General features: G+C 39.9%; 1 protein-coding gene across 2 annotated transcripts in view; it reads left to right on the top strand.

Moving 5' to 3' along the window:
* The window catches only part of RABEP1 (rabaptin, RAB GTPase binding effector protein 1), a 45,107-nt gene that overhangs the window by 14,922 nt on the left and 11,103 nt on the right, over nucleotides 1–19,082 (top strand). For both annotated transcript variants that reach the window (XM_059486697.1, XM_059486696.1), the window contains exons 2-9: nucleotides 3,282–3,410; nucleotides 5,272–5,475; nucleotides 6,675–6,835; nucleotides 12,195–12,308; nucleotides 13,630–13,765; nucleotides 14,530–14,708; nucleotides 15,638–15,763; nucleotides 17,938–18,405. In XM_059486697.1, coding sequence (XP_059342680.1) covers nucleotides 3,282–3,410; nucleotides 5,272–5,475; nucleotides 6,675–6,835; nucleotides 12,195–12,308; nucleotides 13,630–13,765; nucleotides 14,530–14,708; nucleotides 15,638–15,763; nucleotides 17,938–18,405 — 1,517 coding nt within the window. The remainder of the gene's footprint in view (nucleotides 1–3,281; nucleotides 3,411–5,271; nucleotides 5,476–6,674; nucleotides 6,836–12,194; nucleotides 12,309–13,629; nucleotides 13,766–14,529; nucleotides 14,709–15,637; nucleotides 15,764–17,937; nucleotides 18,406–19,082) is intronic.

Raw genomic sequence — 19,082 nt, 5'->3', positions numbered from 1 at the left:
GGGCAGGGCTCCAGCAGCGCTGCCCATCTCGGGCTGTGTTTGCTCTGCCCCATCCCTGGTTAAACATTGATCCCTGCCCTGCCTGCAAATGGATGGCTTGCTTTGGGACTGCCTTTAAGTTGACAGCAACTTCAGTTTTCTTTTTCAGCTCTGTTATAAGCCTGGGGTGAGTTGGACCTAAATTCAAAGTGAAAATTAAGTGATAAATGACAAATTGGAAATGTATGGATGAGCCCATTTGCTCCCATTGACTCCAGTGCATGTCCAGGTGGACTTTAATCTGTGCCATGGAGCCCGAGGGTGCCTGTGCCTGGCAGACTGGGCTTGGGATAGCACTTGTGTTTTGGGAAGTGTCTGTATGGCTTTTGTACAAATTGTACCTCTGAAGAAGAAAATAATTTCTTTGTACACTTAATCACTTAGCAGAAAGGTGGTAGTTGAGAGGGTGTCTCAGAAAATAAACTTTATTTCACTTTTACTTCTAATGCAGGTGCATTTGAGGGGGTTGATGCTGACCTATAAAGCCTGTTGTCCTCAAGTTTGTGCCTTGGCTCACTGCAGTGGGGATGGGCTGAGGTCTGTCCTGAGCTGTATATGTAACACAGGTGGTAAAACCACTTTAAACTTAGTATAGAATCGAAAGAACAATGTTACTGCACAGTTGCCGTGATGGATGACCTGCAGTTGAGATCTTAAACTGCTTGTTATTTTGAATGCCTGCAGCTGGCCCTGACAGCTGCCAAAGCTCACTTGTGGAGGGGGTTGAGTATTTAGTTATTTATTTATTACTTTTTCGACATAACTGCCAGGCTGCAGAGAGGGGGGAATATTGTAAAAAATGTAAATATTTAAATTTCATTTCCTTCTTGGTGACTCTGCCCTCCCTCTTTCTGTTTGGGCAGGAAGCTTTCAAAAGGATGAATGTGTTCCCCAGCTGAAAGCACTTGAACATTCTGCTCTTGGGGTGTCCTCTTGCCCTTCCAACTTCAGCAGAAGCAACTCACACCTTCAGAAGTACAGCTTGGTTGCTTTGCACTTTCTGATGGGAGCAGCAGCACAGCTGCTGCTGTCTCTCTGCTGAAGGAAGATGGAAAGGGAATTAAGTAAACAAGGAATGCTCGAGTCATCTTTGAGGGCAGGAGAGTTGAGTCTACAGTTGATTTAACTTTCAGGATTACTAACTGTAGAATGAAACTGTTTATTTGTGTGATCTTCAAAAGAGTTTGTGCATGGTGAATGATGTCCAAATTCTTCCTTGTTCAGTTGGGATGTGTGTGTGAGGCTGCAGGGTGGTACCTGTGGATGCAGAGCTGCCTGCTGGCCCTGGCACACAGCTCCCTGAGGCTCTAGTGCCTGCAGGAGTTTCCCTTGAGGAGCTGAAGCTGAGCTCAAGCCCAGCTCCTTGGGGCCAGCCCAGCTCTTGGTGGGGTGTGGAGCTGGAGGTGCCCCAGTGGCTGCAGGCCCTGCACAGGACTGTGGGGAGTGGAAACACAAGCAAACCCTTTCCCTTTGCAAGACTTCAGCAAGAGATCAAAGGCAACCCTTTAACCTTGGGAAGCATTTTTCCTACCCAGACCTGGTTCTATGTGTGCTGTTTCATCCCTGGTTTTGATCCAGACACTCTCTGAACTCACTTAAAGCTTTGCTCTCAGTGTCTTTGCTGCAGATTCCTTTCATTTTCTGGAGAACACTCCTGTGCAGTTGGCTTTGAACTATCCACATAAGGATCTATCACATAAGGAACTAACCCTCCTCTCTGCTGGTCAAAAAAACCTATGTGTTTGTATTTAAAGTGATAAAAAACCCCAAAATTAGGATTTTTTTTTAAAGCTACATTAAATTTTTTTCAGTTCTACATCTGCATTTCTCTTCTATTCAGTACAGAGCTGAAGAGATTAGGTGCTGTATTTTGTAACACCATAAGCTCTTATAACCAGCAATCAGTAAAACATACCTGTGCTCTTAGAAGCTCCTTTTGTTTGTGTCTGCTCTTACTCTACGTCATCTGGTACCAAAAATAATTGACCCCATCTCAGTGGCATTGCCCAGCCAGTGTTTTACCACTGCAAGCTGTAGAGCTGACTCCAGCTGTTTGTAAGTATAAATATTTGATGCTGAAGTTGTGTAGCCTTTGGAGTGTTTTCACTACTTGAATGTGGTGGGAAGTGTTGGATGGGGTACACAAACACCTCTGATGGATCAATATTTTGTGTGTCTAGTCTGTGCTATATAGAGGCTGTAACTGAAGTGATTCACTTTGCACAGCAGAGTTGGAACATGCCCACAAAATGCTTTTGCAGAACACACAGAGACTCATAGAGAAGAACATTTTTTTCCCCAGTGCATTGCAGCAGGGAGATGTGTTTTGTTCTGATTCATCAGTCTTTTCTTTCTATTTCATATTTGAATGCTGAGGTGTGCAAGTTGAAACTGCCGCCTAGAGCAGAACTTGAGGTGCAAAGGAGTTGATATTGCACATGTACATAGGTTGGTGGTTGTAGGGGGTCTTTATAGCATCATAAAATAGTATCATATGGGGTTTTTTTTTTCAATAATAAACATGTTATAACCATCTTTGTAGACTTCCTACTCTTCCTTCTTTCGTTGTACCACCTGATGAAGGGCTGATGTGGTAAATTATGGAAAACAGAGTGATGTATGTGCCCTCTTGGGGATTTTTACCAGCTGGAAATGAGGAGAGTTTGATCTTAAAATCAATTAATTCTCTGTATGTTATGGTCATCCTGTGGCAAACTTCTCCAGATGTAATTTGGTTCATCTTTTGGTTAACATGCAGAACTGGATTGATGATAGCACTTGATTTTTAGCTCGCAGGGTTTTCTTCTGTGCTGTGCCCTCTCATAGCTGTTAGCTGAGCTGCTGTCACTTTGATTTCTTGGACCTCAGCCTGAGCACTTGGTGCTTTATTGCTCAGCCCTCACACACTTCCCAGGGGAAAAAAGCCATCACCAGAATTATTTCTATTTCTTCCTTCATTGTATATATCAAATTGTGGCTTTCTTTGGAAGATTTGTTTTCTGCAGAACTCCCTGCCACATTCCCTCTACTTCCCTAGAGATGTTTAATTAGAATTTGGTGTTACAGTTTAAAGAAAACCTACCTTCCTTTGTTCCTTACAGGACTTAATTTTCCTCATTATCATGGGGCAGAGCTAATGAATAAAGATATTTTAAAAAGAGTAAAGCCCAAACCTCAGCCTTGCAGAATGGGATGTCTGGGTAACTGTTAGTGACGTACCTTATCTTCTGCTTTATTTTTAGATGCTCTTCTACAACGGGTAGCAGAATTGGAAAAGGTCAATGCAGAATTTCTGCGCACAAAGCAGCAACTTGAGCAAGAATTTAATCAAAAGAGAGCAAAATTTAAGGAGTTATACCTGGCTAAGGAAGGTAAGTTCTTAGTTCTCTGAATTATTCTAGAATTTATTGAACTTCATCTTCAAATAATCCCTGTATGAAGCATAGTCTTTTAGAGAGTTATAATAAGAATGTAAGAGATTCAATAGGTGACTATTGAGCATTCTAGAATGAACTTTGGAATTAAATTTAAAGATTTGCCTCATGGAAAGGAGCAAAAGCAACTTGATGTCCATGCAGAAATACCACTAGTGAGTTTTAATACTGATTTCCTGAATTCAGGGTGTGCTCTCTGAGCAGGAGCTGATTTGCTAAATGGGAAGACATAGCCTGGATGCTGTGCTGTTTCTATTCTGTGGCCTTTTTTTTATGTAGCATTTATTAGTCTTAAATTTCCATCTGAGGTAGGCTGTAAGCAGGCAAACCTTATAAAAGTTTTAATACCAGCCAAGGGCATCTAGTTCAATAACACAATTTATAGGAAAATTTAAATCATATGAGCTCAAATATCTGATGAAGGATCAGAGAGTAGAGATAGCTGTTCTGAGAGCCAGATTGATTTCTCTAATTCTGATGATTTTCCTGTCTTTAACATATGAAAGCAGAGCCAAAACATAATGCATTAGGACTGCAGCTGCTGTATAAGCTTATGAGAGCAGAAATACAACAGGCATAATGAAGATTGGATCATACCTCAACCCTATTTACTTGTGTTTCTAAGGCTGGATGAAAGGAAGTTTAAGATACAAGACACTACTTATGAGATCAGCAATAATTCTCCCATTTTGGTACAGTCAAAAATACAAAATAAATTGTGATAGGGGAAGAGGAAACAGCCCAACTTTCACAGCTACTGAAGTGAAAGGACACCAGAGGAGAATATACAAGCAATTACTTTTCTTTTTTTTACCCCCCCCCAAAGCTTTTCCCCCTCCCTGTCTCCAAGACCCTCTCCTAAACATTCACTGGGGCTGTTGGGACCCATCTTTAATACTGTCATTTGAAAACTAAGAATATTAATACCACAAAGTCTTGGGTTTTTTACTCAAGGATTAATGTCCTTTTAAGTATTTGATTAGCTCTGTGTTCTATATTCTCTATCAGGATGAGAGCACCAGGATTGATTCAGCTTTCTGGCCCTGAGGGAAATACATGGATATAGCTTGGTGTTGGTTGTGTGCTGGCCAGATGTTTCTGCTAAAAGGGATTGCAATTGAAGCAGGCTATGTGGGCGTAAAACACATATTTTATGTTAGTGCTTTTGGAATTAATTATATAATATATGTCTTCCAGAGCTGTCTATTTCAGATTAACTGAGAACTCAGGAGGATAATATGAAGTTAGTTTAATTTCTGTTTATATTTGCAACAATTAGAGAAATAGTGGCTGTTCCATTGAATGTATCCCTTTTCTTTGTAGAAGCTCAGTTCTACCAAAGTCTTTGGTAAAGAGCAAATTAGGCAGTGTATTTTTCTTTTCTCCAAAATGGTCACAGAGCGTTTCTGTTCAAGAAATATGAAGTGTTCCATCCAAACTGAGAACCAAGTTGGTCCCAGAAATGGGAAGAAAACTGTTTTCCAGTCTGTTCATGCCTTTTGCAGATTTGTTACCAGAATGAGTTAAATAATAAGAACTGAAGAAAAGCACAGTATATTGATCCTAGTTATATCTAGTGTCTGCTTTGTGTCTGCATCCATAAGATGCTTTAGTAAAAGGCAAGGGCAAGCAAAGTCAAGAAAAAGCATTCCCTGAAGAGACCTGCCAACATTTGTTCAGTCATTACAGGTAGATGTTTTAATACCAGTGCTCCCTTCTGCTCTTTGCCATAGCAACAGGGGCTACACTTCAGGTTGAACTCATGAATGCAGCTAAATGTGTGCAATGCTCCTTTCAGAGGACCTGAAAAGGCAGAATGCAGTGCTGCAGGCAGCCCAGGATGACCTGGGCCAGCTGCGCACGCAGCTGATGGAGGCCCACGCTGAGATGGAGAACATCAAGGCCATAGCCACAGTGTCAGAGACCACCAAGCAGGAGGCCATCGATGAGGTCAAGAGGCAGTGGCAAGAAGAAGTGGCTTCCCTCCAGGCCATCATGAAAGGTAACAACCAGGCAAGCTGTGCTGAGATCAGCCACCCTGATTTTATAAGGATTTGTGCCTGCTCTTCCTCAGAGTATGGGTAATTGTTATGGCTTGGGAAAGCTGCAGAAGGGCTGGATGAAGTGTAGTTCTCAGGGTTGTGAAAAGGAGCTTGATGGGCTTTTTATTGTCAGCTTGAGGACAGAATTTAGAATTCATGGCCATGGGAACCTCATGTATATGCAAAGCTTTTTTGTGGGACTATGACTGTGATACTTCATCCTTCCACAAAGATAAGTATGATGCCTGTAATTTGACAAGTCTGCAAACAGCTTTAAGCTGCCAACATGATTCTCTTTTTTCCTTCTGTGTGAACACAGTTCTGCTCTCACACAGTCAAGTGTCCCTCCAGTACTCACATGGGCCTTCCCCCACGGTGTTGACTGCACATGCTGCTCTCAGTCCTGGGTGGTTTTATTTTAATAGTTCTCATCTATTCCTTGTTATATTTGCACATTGCACAGCTGTTGACATTTCTGAGACAAAGGAAATGAACACAAGGATATTAACTGGGAACAGACTATTGCCACAAATGTGTTTTCTTAAAGGTTCACAGACAGGATCACACTATCCTGAGCCTAAAACCTGCCAGCTGTGGGCAGTTTTTCCATCACTTCATTGTGCTTTTCACCCAGAACAGACAAACCTTCATGTATATTGAGTACACAAATGTCTGTTTATTTATGATCTACACAGATACATGAGCCTAGATGAAGGCTCAGCTGTGCCAGCTGCTGTCCCTGTGTAAACAGGCAGCTCCTGAGCTGAGATGGGTGGTGTGAATCCTGGGGAAATGGAAACTATGTGAGAAGTTTGAATTTCTTTGCGTTTTGGAGTACCTTTTAAAGGCTCTAGTAATTTGTTTCAATGATGTACTTGTGTGCTGCTAAACAGGATATTAGTCATGTACATTACCTTGAAATTAGGAATTGCACAGTTTTTGGGGTTGTTTCTCTCTGCTCTGTTGATAGTACTAATTAAAATTTAGTTTCAGTTCTTTTACTTATGTATTTGGGTTTTGGGGCAGGAGTCTGAGGGAAGGAAGACTTGTCCTAGTTTTGATTAATTATAGTAAATAATTGAGTGGTTGGAGATGGACTTTCTAAAGCCCTGTTCTTTAACTTACATTGAAAAGAAGTTTTGAAAATGCTGTTTTCTAGAGACTGTCCGTGACTATGAGCTGCAGTATCACCACAGGATGGAGCAGGAGCGAGCTCAGTGGAACCAGTACCGCGAGAACATGGAGCGGGAAATAGCAGAGCTCAGGAGGAGACTGTCAGAGGGCCAGGAGGAGGAAAACCTGGAAAATGAAATGAAAAAGGTACATTGGAAAGGAGCTCCTCAGTTTCTGTTTGAGGATAGGCCCCTGGGGTCAGGCATGGGTTCATTGCTATGGCTGCTGTAATTCCTCAGCAGTTCACACAGCCTGGTGCTGCCAGCCTTTGTTCATGGAAGTCATCATGACCTAATCCATTTAAAGCCTTAAAAGCTTTGTTCCTAATTATGTGTATTCAGTGAGAGAATTGCACCTGAGAAGATGGTAAAGTTTAGCCTTCAGCTTGTAAAAACAGGCAGCCTTGTCAAGGCACTTGTCATGATGTCAAATGAGCTCAAGTAAAACCACCTTTAGATTTTTCTGGGTTGGCTGCAGTTTTATAAAGTTTTCTTTACTCTTCTTTACTTTTGCTTCTTTTTCCAGCTCTTAAAAACTTAAAGTGCCCATTAAAATCTCAGAATATCTAAGCTGTCTTTCCTCTTTCTCTAAAGTAAGCCATGTTTGTGCATCACAGTTCTGCTGCCTCCCTATGAAGTACAGAACCTTGCTGTCACAAAACAACAGGCTCTAGGTGATGAAAAATAATTGCTCTAGAGTATGGACAGATATTGTTGTAGTTATTCAAAGATCTGACACTAAGAAAAGTTCATAGATGAAGTAGATTGAAGTGCCTTGTCTTGAGTTTGAATTTTCTTTTTATTTTTTGTTGAGGTTGAAAATTTAATGTGTTTCAGACAGGAAGGAAATTGAACCTGTCATAATAGATCAGTGCCTTATAAAAATCTTTGTGTATCTTATTATAATAACTTGCATTTTCATGAATTTCTCATCTCAGCAGGCTTACCTTAGTCTTCAAGGTGTTCTAACACAAATTTAAAGTAGTGACTGAAATTCAATAAAGTAGGTTAACACCTGGTAATCTGCCACATCACTGCCTGTCCCTGTTCCTGCCTGGTGTCTGCAGAAGAAATGCAGTATGGAGTGCCACAAACATTCCACCTGAGAAACATTTTAGCTATTTTTACCGTGTTGTAGCAAGCAATCAGTGTTAGTGTTGCAAAATGGAATTCTTTTTCTGAGACTTAGGAAGAGGTTCCTGACTATTGCTGGTTGTAGGTTGCATTGTTGCTGTGGGACTGCTCTTCATGGAGCCCTGATTTCAAAGGTAAAAGTCAGGGTAAAGCCTGTTCTAATCCCACTGCAATTGTAAGACATTTACTGTTTTTAAGAAAAGGTTTTAGTCTTAAGGACAAAAAGACTTTGGTTGAAGCTGAATGGAGGTTCAAAACTGCATCAGATGAGTCTTGTAGCAGCAACCCAGAAGATGCAAAGTTCACTGTGTAAAAGCCCTGGCATTGCACTCCCAACTACCTGCCAATAAGCACTTCCAGAGAACAATCTCTTTCAACTGATTCATATTTTTAATCTGAAATTACTGATTGTGTAAGTTGAAATTGCAAGCTGCTGACATGACAGCACAGCTCACCTAAACTCAGTGGCTTTAGCAGAGAAGTTCAGTTAGCAAATAAACAGCATTTTCAACTATAGTTCTTTAAAGGGGAATTAAATATCCCTAAAGGAAAAGGTAATCAGTTTATTAATCTCTGGTAATAGGAGTTTGGAAAGCTTTCTAGGCCTGTAAAGCAGAGGAACATGTACCTTATGTAATAGGAGGGGGAGGGGGAAATCTGGTTTTCAGAGTGCAGCTTGAAATAATTGCTTAAACTGCTTTGCATGAGGTTTTAATCTTCTTTGTTATTATTAAACCTGTGAGGTTTTTCCTCAAGGAGACTAAGAATTAGATCAAAATTAGGAAGAGGACATTCAATTTTACCTAAAAACAAACAAGCAACTCCCAAGCCCATAAAAAGGTTTGCTTGGGCAGCAAAATAATGAATATTCATGTGTCAGCAGCCAGTGTGAAAAGAGGAACTTTCTTTATCACTTGGGATGTGTTATTTGAAGACTTGTGATCAATTCCTCATGCAAAATGGCATTTGCAGCCAGCAATGCTTATACTCCATCTTTATGTGCTCTTTTGTCAGAAAGAGCTTGTCTGGTGGAACACATGCTCTTGTCTGGAAGCAGCTGTTTTGCTTCTCCATGTAAATACATTTCAGGTTGCAAATTGCTAATTTCTGTAGAAAATTTGTCTGTTCTGTGATTTTATATCATAAACCAATGATTTCTAAGAAAACCTTGCAACTTTGTCTTCTTAATCTCACTTCCCAACTCAAGGAAGGTGGATACCTTGACCTAATGATTCTCATTCTCATCTAGTGATTAATCTTTCAGAAAATTTGGCAGTGATTGATAAAAATCTGTTTTCCTGTTGAGTTGTAGTACCAGATAGGTCTGGGTTTTTTTGTTTTCACAGCAGCTAAAAGCAATCTAGCACAGCAGCTGGTACTTCCCTGCTGGAGAATGACTGAGCTGACTCTGGACATGGGGATGAGTTGTGCCCAAACTTTGGCCACTGGCAAAATATGACTTGGGGTTTTTGTTGTTGTTTTTTTTTTTTAAAGTCAGACCTCATTTTCTGTTCAGGAAAGGATCTGTTTTGCTCTTGGAGCTGTGATGAATATAAATATTCTTCTTAGCACAGTTGTGTCAAACTCTGAGTAGCAGAAGTCTGCAGAGCAGGTATTTTGTGTACAGAGAGAGCAGCAAAGTACAAAGCTCCTCTTAGGAATTGTGCTTATTAGTCAGGAGAGGGGAAATTGGAAAGGAAGAGTAATCAGATTTCTGTGACAGAGTTGGCCATAAAATATGATATACAGTAAGCTATTTTTGTTGGTAATGGTGAAGAACAGTGGGATAAATTTAGAGGAGTTTTAAATGGTTTAGTCCTGCTTTAAAGAAAAATCTTCAAATTGTATCTGTGTGTTTTCCACTTGTCTCATTTTTAAGGAACAAGCTCAGGTGTGATGTTACCTGGGATTTCTCCAGTCAGATGTTTGTTCCTCTGAAAATGACTTGCACTCATTTTTAGCATTATCTCTCCATGGAGTCATTTTCCTGCTGTGGTCTGCAGGTCCCTCAGTGTGTCCTGCAGCCCTGTGCTGGGGGAAGCAGGTTTGGCTGGGGCAGAAGTGGTTTGGTGCTTGGTTTTGGTTAAGGAATGAGTAAAGATGAGCTGATCGTGTGTAAGTGTGTAAGACTGTGGCAGTTGACAGCCAAGTTAAGTTTAATAAAAAGTTAAAAGGAAATAAACGTTTTAAGGATCACACCTCTGGAAGAGTCTGAATAACACCTCTTAGCACAGGAAATATGGTGCTGTGGCACCTCTTGCCACATGTGACAGTATCTTTAAGTGGCATTTTTCAACACAACAGATATTCTCATTTTATTAAAAGGTTGAGTGGAGCTTTAACCTCGATTTTTGAGTCTCAGTAATTCTGCTTTATGTCCAGAGCAGACACAGGGCCCAGCACTGCTTTTGATAGCAGAGTGAGGCTGTTGGAGTGTTTAGCTCAAGATCACACTGACCTTTAATAGGGATCCTTACAATATGTTGCAACCACAGTGTCAAACTTCAGCTCTGTTTACCATGCTGTAAAAGCTGGAGTAATTTTTCTGTATGTGAAATGTGATACAGTTTTGTCTTTCCAGTTGTTCACAGCCTGGTTTTGCTTTCAGAGAACTTTCTGACTGTTTCTCTGAACTGCTTGATTCCTACACAGGCACATCTGTTGCTCTGTATTCTGTGGTGAGCCATGTGAAACCAGGCTGGCAGTGAAATATTGCTGCAGTTATCCTGAATAATTAGAAAAGAATGTTCAATTCATTCTATGAAATGAATAGAATTGATATGATAAATGAAATATACAGCAATGCCTGAAGTGGAACTCCTGCTCCCATTTGTTTGAAAAATGTGACTGTTGAGTTGCTGGCTGCAAGTGCCAGAGTCTGGGTGTGTATGACAGTCACATGTCCCTGGTATAGAATTCACTGCCAAGTGACATCCCTTGCTTTCCTCACAGCTTTTATTGGTACTTCAGCAGTGACAAATGTAGCAGAAATAAATTAAATGTAAAGACATTTAATTTAGCGTTGTCTTCACAATTTTCTGTAAAGCTTAAATATTGCAGTGCTTATATAATTGACAGGTATTGCAACAATATTTTATTTTGTCTATTAATTTTAAGTTAGAAAACTTCAGTGATTAAAAATATTTTCTATTTTTCTTCCTGAAAGTTTTGCTCAGAGTACAGTTGTCAATAAGCTCACCAGAAATTGAAAGTCAAATGAGTAACCTCTAAAACCTGCATTCTGGTCTAGTTTCAAAACCAGACATGAGTGTTATCACTTACTATTATCATTTACTGTCTGTCTTTGCTGATGAGGTTATGAAAGGTGCCATCTTTGGAAACTCCAGCTTTGGGACACAGTTCCCTGCCCTCTGTCCCCTGCTGGGTTCTTCCAGTAGAAGACAGAGAACAACTGAATTTTCTGAGCCTCTTGCACAAAGCCAGCCCAAATTAGAATGCTGGAATTCTCTGTGCCTTGGAGAGTTTCACTGCAGCAAGTATTTGAGTGTTTTGCTGGCTCCTGGAGAGGCTGTGGGAGCTGCTCCTTTCACTTGGAAAGTCTGCAGTGCATCCCTGAAGGAAAGGCAGAGCATTTAAGAAATGGGGATGTCAGGGCCACACGTTAATGTGCAGTTCTGGTTTTGAACCCTGAATGCTATTTCTCATCTTAATTCTTGCTATTTTTGCCTGGTTTTCCCTTTTTTCCCCCCTTTCCTTGAAATAATCCTCTAATTCTGCTGCTCTTTGATCTTCTCAGAGCTGCTTTTTGAAAGAAATCATGGGATAAATTGTCTATATATAGTTTGACATATTCAGTACAGTAACACCAAAACCTGATGCTGCATCAATAGTAATGTAAAATTGAAAAATGATCTTCTAAAAGAAACTGAGCTACACTAGGCATTACTGTGCAGCTCCATTTGCTTTTAACTTTTTGAGTAAGTAACTGCATGATCAGAATCTCATCATGCACTTCTTTTGGGTTTTTTCTTATGTGCTACGTGGCAGCAGGTTGTGGGACGTTAAGGCCTTCAATAAAGGAAAAGTGCACATTGTTTTAAATGCTTGATCCATACATTTTCTCCCAGGCATCAAGAGGGATAGATTTGCTAACATTCTCTTTTAAAACAGATACTTGTGGTTTAACCCATACATAGATTTAAAATTTAGTTGCCTTCTATGAATGGAGTAATATCATCCCATTGTCACAGAGATGGCTGCTGAACTAAATAAATAGCAGTAAGATGAGCACTGAAAGTGGAAGTTTAGTCAGCTTTTTTTGTTGATGTAGAGATTTTCTCCGACTGTCTCCAGTAATGGGAACTGTTGTGAAAATTCTGATGATGCATTACAATTTATTGTCTGAACTTCAGGCTCAAGAAGATGCCGAGAAGCTGCGCTCGGTTGTGATGCCCATGGAGAAAGAGATTGCAGCCCTAAAGGAGAAACTGGCAGAAGCTGAAGAAAAAATAAAAGCAGCATCAGAGGTGAGATGGAGCTCTGACTGGATCCTGATTTATATCTTGCAGCATGCTAGCTTGATGCAGACAAGTCAAATTTTATAAGAGAGGAAAACGTGTCTTGGGAAACTCTTCATGCCCTTCTTGTCTCTTGGAGCTCAAATATCATGTTTGCATCTTTTTGTTTTGAGAGTTGCACTATGTGTGTGTTATCTGGGTTTAGAAAAAATTGCACAGCTCCAGGTCTACTAATAATAGAAAAAGCTCTAGAAAAATATCTGCTTTGCTCTTCTCCCAGCCACCTGGCCTGTGGGTTATTGGCACACTTGGAGCCACGAAGTCAGACTTTCCTATTTGAAAGGCTTAAAGGGCAGCAGATGGAAGGTTTGGTGTCCTAGGGCAGGAAAGCTGTCCCCACCATCAGTGGCAGGCACAGCCCAAGGCTGTCCTGAGCCCTGCCTTGGCGTCAGTGTGTCCCATATGAACAGCAGCTCTCTGCAGCCAGTTAGGAATTGCCTGAAGGCTTTGGTTTTCTCTAAGATAAAACCTCCTGTGATTTCTGACTCAGCAAACTGTAAAACTGAATAGTGCCATAAAGAAATCTTTCAATTTGTTCCTTGTTCCAAGATGGAATCCATTTCTCCAAGCATCATGTCTGACAGATGTTTTATGTAACTCTGTCTTATAAGGTTCTGACTGGAGATTCTGCAGGACACTCATTTCAGTTCTTTGTTAGCTCTGATATTAAAAAAAAAAAATAAAACAAAAAACACACAAGAAGAAAAAAATCCAAAATGTTTCTTCAGTATTTCTTGATATAGTTGCTTTTTGTTGATAGATTTTCCTTTGTTTTTGCAACAGTCGTTCATGAGTTGGAAAGTTTATTTTGTTGTCTGTCCCCAAGTTTTCTCTCTTCTTAGGCTTACTTCAAGCTTGCCTCTTTAATTTTTTTCTGACTACTATGATTACTCTGTTTTGAACTAAGAAGTTCTTGGCTTATCAGCATTTATCAGTTATTTAGATCCTGGCTATCACCACTGATTACTTCACTTTCTGCTTTCCTGAGACATTTCCCCTTTCACCATCTGTGCTCAGTGCTGCTGTTGTGATCCAGCTGCTATAACTGTGATACACTGATAGGTTTGACTTAGAATTTTAATGAGTAACTCATTCACAAGTAAATAAATACAAGCCCTGCTTACAGACTGGTAGTTGAATATTTGGGATTTCTGCAAATAAACTGGTCCTTCAGCACCTGTACATTACCTGAACAGGCAGCACTATAACTTTTAGCAAGAAGGAAATGTCTGAAAGTGTTCCCCCACTGAGCTGGTTACTTTTTATTCAGGTTAAAGAACTGAACCATTATTTAGAAGCTGAGAAGTCATGTAGGACAGACTTGGAGATGTATGTGGCTGTTCTCAACACACAAAAATCAGTCCTGCAAGAAGATGCAGAGAAGCTGAGGAAGGAGCTGCATGAAGGTACCCACCTAACAATAGTCCTTTGACTCTCTTCCACTGAGGATGCAAAACCCAGTGGAGCTGGGAATTCTTTTATCATTTCTTACTTGAACTTGATGAAAAGAAATTGGGAGATGGAAGCAGGACTTTTAAATCTGAAAGGCCATAAAATGTTTGTAGAAGAATTGAATGTGGAATTCCCTTATGTTAGAAAACCAGCAGAGTCATTCATTCCCTCAAGGCTTGTTGTTGAATATCTGCTAAGTTTTTAAAGCATTGCAAACTGTATTCTTGCTGAAATGATTTTATGTGTATATTGTACTTGTGCATAATTATGAGCATTATTTCCATAATGTATAGACCTGGCTCCCTGAGGTGTGGCAGTGCTGAGTGTGGAAATGTCCCTGTAGGGCACCACAGCCCAGGGTCTGCAGAGGAGGGGAAATCAGGACCTGCTGCTGAAGCAAATAGGGATGTAGAAGACAATTTTCTGAACCTAGCACTAAAAAACCCCAAAACTGTTAGAATTCATGAATGAAGTTGAGGCTTTAGTCTTCTCCCTGGGAAATCTTGAACTGTCAGTAATATATCCCTAATCACAAGCAAAGTTTGGAAATTAAGAAAATGGTGTTTGAAATAAGACATTATTAACCTAAATAGTTGTTGAACAAAGCCTGACTGTTCTTAATTAGACCAATAATTACTTTTATGCCTGAAAATGCTTCTCTTTGGAAAAGATATTTAAACGCTTGTGGTTCAGAAGAATTTTTTCTCTGCTTGCATAGTTTGCCATCTGCTAGAGCAAGAGAGGCAGCAGCACAACCAGCTGAAACACACGTGGCAGAAAGCCAATGACCAGTTCCTGGAGTCCCAGAGGCTGCTGATGAGGGACATGCAGAGGATGGAGATTGTGCTCACCTCAGAGCAGCTCCGGCAGGTGGAAGAGCTGAAAAAAAAGGATCAGGTTACCTGCTGCTTTCCTCTTCTTGCTTTTATTTTTTTTTTTTTGTAATACTGTAGCTTTACTGTGGTGTAACAGGCATGGAAATCACATGTTGGGTGTAAGTGTGGTAATAGCTCAAAAAATGAGAACTGGCAGTTTGAACTGAAATCCCCTTTAGTGACAGCTGGCAGTTAGAACAGACCCCATTTGGACAAGTATTTTAATAGTGGTGTATATAGGAGCTCTAATGTTGCCTGTAGTTAAATGAAAATGTAAAAATACCCAGAAATTAGTCTTGGAGGAAGAAATAGTCATCTGTGATGCAAAATGTCTGGGTTAAGGATGTCAGCAAGTTTCACTTCTTTCTAGGTTTTTTCGGCCTTCCAGTACATATCCCAGGCAAAAATTAAGACTTTAATTTAAAATGAACTTACACAAGTGATTGTACATATTTATGATTTAGTGATCTATTATGGTTTTTTCTTGATTCCTTATATTCCATCATTTAATGATCAAGGCACTTTTTATATCACTTGTTTTAAATGTTCATGCTTGTGTAAAGGCTGTTAATGGGTTTTTTAGGGGTAGATATGTTATATATTTATGGTCTATACAACAGCCAGTGTAACAGCTAGTTTTGTTACTTGCTAATCTTTATAATTAGAATTTTAAACTAGGTAATATGCTTTTTGAATAAAATCATTCTAGAACATGAATCAGCCACCAAACTTGCCAAGTTCTCACTTCAGTCTGTTTGGATGCCTTGTGAAATGAACACTGTATTTATTAACTAAATGAATATTTATGTGAAAACCACTGGGTTTTAACCAAAATAATCCTTTTCAGTGTCTTCTTTGTAGCTTAGTTTATCATGAAAGCTGATGTCATGACTATTATGGTGAAATTGAATCCCATTTTCTGTGTATGCTCTGTTGACCACTGATTTTTAGGAAGAAGATGATCAGCAAAGGCTTAGCAAGAGAAAGGAAGAGAAGCAAAAAGATTCAGATGATGAAACAAAGGCTTCATGTTCTCTGGCCCCTGAAGAAACCCTTACCCAGCTCTCTAATGAAGAGGTAAAACAATTGAATCTTTTACTTTTGCTTGGGCATTCCTCAGGGTGTTCACTGCAAATACAAATGCAAAGTTACAGCCCTCTATTCTCTGTAACTTCTAATCTTATTAGACAATAAAAATCCACAGAGTTGCAGTTGAATGTATAAATCCTAATTAAGATTGGAAGACAATAGTGCACCATCCTGAGAGGTGCCATTAAAAATGGTAATTTACAATTTGCATTCTGGAGGTTAACTGCTGGTAGGTTCTCCTGGGATTTCTAAGCACGTTCTAACACACCTAAATGTTCAGGATTAAGCCAATTATATCTGAGCATTCAGCAAGAGTGTTGTAGCTACTTTGCTAATCAAATTGTTGAATTCTGTACTTAGCTTTTCTTAGGGTCCATTTTGGTTTTGTGAGTCAAATGAAGGAAAAATTAATAAAAACCCACAAAGTTTTTTGTGCTACAGGAGCTTATTTAACCTTCAAGAGACTTGAGTGAGCCAGTGTTTTCCTGGTTTTTTATCACTTTTGAAGGGAAAAAAGTATATACTTTAATATATGTATTCTGAAGTAAATTTTTTATTTTTATCAAGGATTTATAACAGTTCAGAATGCAGAAAGACATTCAGAATCATGAGATCTAAATGTAGCTGAGATCTAGTTCTGCCCTTTAGCCTATATTCACTTTCTGTTTCAAATACTGTTTGTATCTTCCATGTCCAGACATGCAAATGAGGCACATTGGTGAGGAACAAAAATTTATATGTTGATGTTTTCTTTAATCTCAGTTCATAGCATATTCTTTAGTCCATCATTACCAACATTTATTTGCTTCTAAGATTTATGCATCATGGAAAATTTATATTTTGAGAAGGAGCATAATTTTCAGAGTGATTTGGGTTTGTATATGTGTTTCTTTTGTTATTTATGACCTTTTTAGCTGTTCAGAATGTTTTATATGTTGTAATCAGTCATTCATCAGTTCTTACAACTTGTTGTAATTTGTTATAGCTTCTAAATCCTCTCTCTTAGGCAGTTTGCAATACAAACAGATGATTTGTTAATATTGTTTTGGTTATCACAGAACAGCTATAGCCTGAAAATGCAGTTTTATGTAAGTCTGTATTTCCTTGACTTTTTTATTATGAACTTGTATATATACATGCAAATAGAAATATTCCACCTAAACATTATTAAAACAAGGCATTTACAACAGTAATAAAACAGTAGTACATTATATATAATTCTATATTATATATATATATATATATATATATTGTAGGTTACAAGCACTTATATGAAGTGCCAGCAGCCTGCTGGTCTCTGGACCTATTGCAGAAATGATAATTTTTCTCAAGAGCCTCGTTCCAGTGTTACTTCCTTATGTGTCTAATGGCAAAGCAGAAGTGCATAATATTTTGGAAGGTATTTTGAAAGCAGTCATGTGCTTTTTAAATAAAGCATTACTGCTCTCTTTTCAGTGCTACAAAAAACAAAAATAGATCGAGAGGCTCCATGTGCCTGATACATATCACAGGACAATTTGTGTGGCTTTTGGTGCTGGCATTCCCCAGGATACCTTTGGGTCTAAGCCCAGCCCTTTCCCTTTTCTTTTTTTTTTATGTACAAATAACATTGTGAAGAAAATATTTTGGTATTTTGTCAGACACACAAAGTAGAAGAGAAAAATAGAAGACCAACATATACTTGTTGGTATAGAGTAGATTTTAAGTATATTTTTCTCTGTTTATTTTTGTGTTAATGGAAAGTGTTTTGTTTTATGAAAAACTTCTGAATTTCTTCTTGGAAGTGGAGTATCTGCCGTCTGTTGTGTAGATTATGGTTGCAGAGGGAATGTTGCAAGTACGTCTCTTCAGGGAGGCATCTTGTCTTCAATATTGGAAGATGGAAGGTGACTGTGTCCTTGCTTGTCTGGCAGGAAGGTAGTCTTACAGAAGCACTCTGTTAAAAGAAGACTTTTTAAATTTGTTTTATTTGTTTTTGAATTTTAACTGGTTCATTTCAGTTCTCTGTCCCTTCCTCTGTGACCTTAAATGTAGAGAGCAGATGTTCTTGCCAAAGAAATTTAATCTTGCCTTTGCCATGCCTTGTAATTAGTGTCCAGCATTCCTCCTGTACCACTAAAATGGAGTAAATATTTGTTTTAATCCTTGATTTTCAATTCCAGGTGCATGTGAACAGCACCCATGGCTCAGTCCATTCCCTGGATGCAGACTTGCTTCTTTCCTCTGGCGAATCCTTCAATAAACCAGACACTGATATGTTTAAAGATGGACTTAGGAGAGCACAGTCAACAGACAGTCTGGGCACATCTGGATCCTTACAGTCCAAAGCTTTAGGGTACAACAACAAAGCAAAATCTGCTGGGAACCTGGATGAGTCAGATTTTGGACCACTTGTTGGAGCAGATTCAGTGTCTGAGAACTTTGATACGGCTTCCCTCGGATCCCTGCAAATGCCCAGCGGGTTCATGTTGACCAAAGATCAGGAAAAAGCAATCAAAGCAATGACACCAGAGCAAGAAGAGACTGCTTCCCTGCTCTCCAGTGTCACCCAGGGTGTGGAGAGTGCTTATGTGTCCCCCAGTGGGTACCGCCTGGTCAGCGAGACAGAGTGGAACCTGCTGCAGAAGGAGGTGAGTCCCCCTGCCCTGCTCCTCCTCCTGGGCTCTGCCAGAGCCAGCTGGGGAAGGAACAGCTCACATCCAGGGCAGATGTTCACTTTCCCCTCTTGGAATGCTTCTGTGGGTGAAACACATCCAGTATAAGGTGGATGAGCTGGCCCTGCCCCTGGGACAGGCAGCTTTACTAAACACTTTGGATTTTGAGGAGGTGGCTGTGGAACTCAGTGTTGGCTGAGAGGGGGGGAAAAAGTGGGAGAACTTCAGGAGAAAATGGGAAGTTGAGGAAAGGGCATTATAGTGGAGCTGGGGATGAGTAGAAGGCAGTAGAAGTGCTGCTCTGTGTGCTGGGAGGGTTTGCTGAGGGCTGTGCACTTTGGAAATGAGCAGCCAAACTATGCCCAAGGCACAGAGTACCCCAGAGAGGCTCCAGGAAATTGCTGGGGACTTGCATCATCACAAACCCATTTCTGAGAGCAGCAAGCAGCAGATTAGACTGACCCCTGGGCCAGTTGCACTGTGGATGACCAAGGAAATTGTTGCTTCTGGGTGTTCTGCCTGTCAGTTTTTCAGCAGCTTTATATGATGCCAGTTCAAAGCTTGTATTTGGTTTTCTGCTGAAAAGTGGAGTATTTGGGTTTTCCTGTGGTTTTTCTTTCAGAGGAAGAGAGGCCAAAGGGCAACACTTTAGG

This window comes from Ammospiza nelsoni, chromosome 21, assembly GCF_027579445.1.
Source record: "Ammospiza nelsoni isolate bAmmNel1 chromosome 21, bAmmNel1.pri, whole genome shotgun sequence".
Classification (NCBI taxonomy): domain Eukaryota; kingdom Metazoa; phylum Chordata; class Aves; order Passeriformes; family Passerellidae; genus Ammospiza; species Ammospiza nelsoni.
The sequence above is the reverse complement of the archived record's forward strand: the minus strand, read 5'-3'. Positions and strand labels throughout refer to the sequence as shown.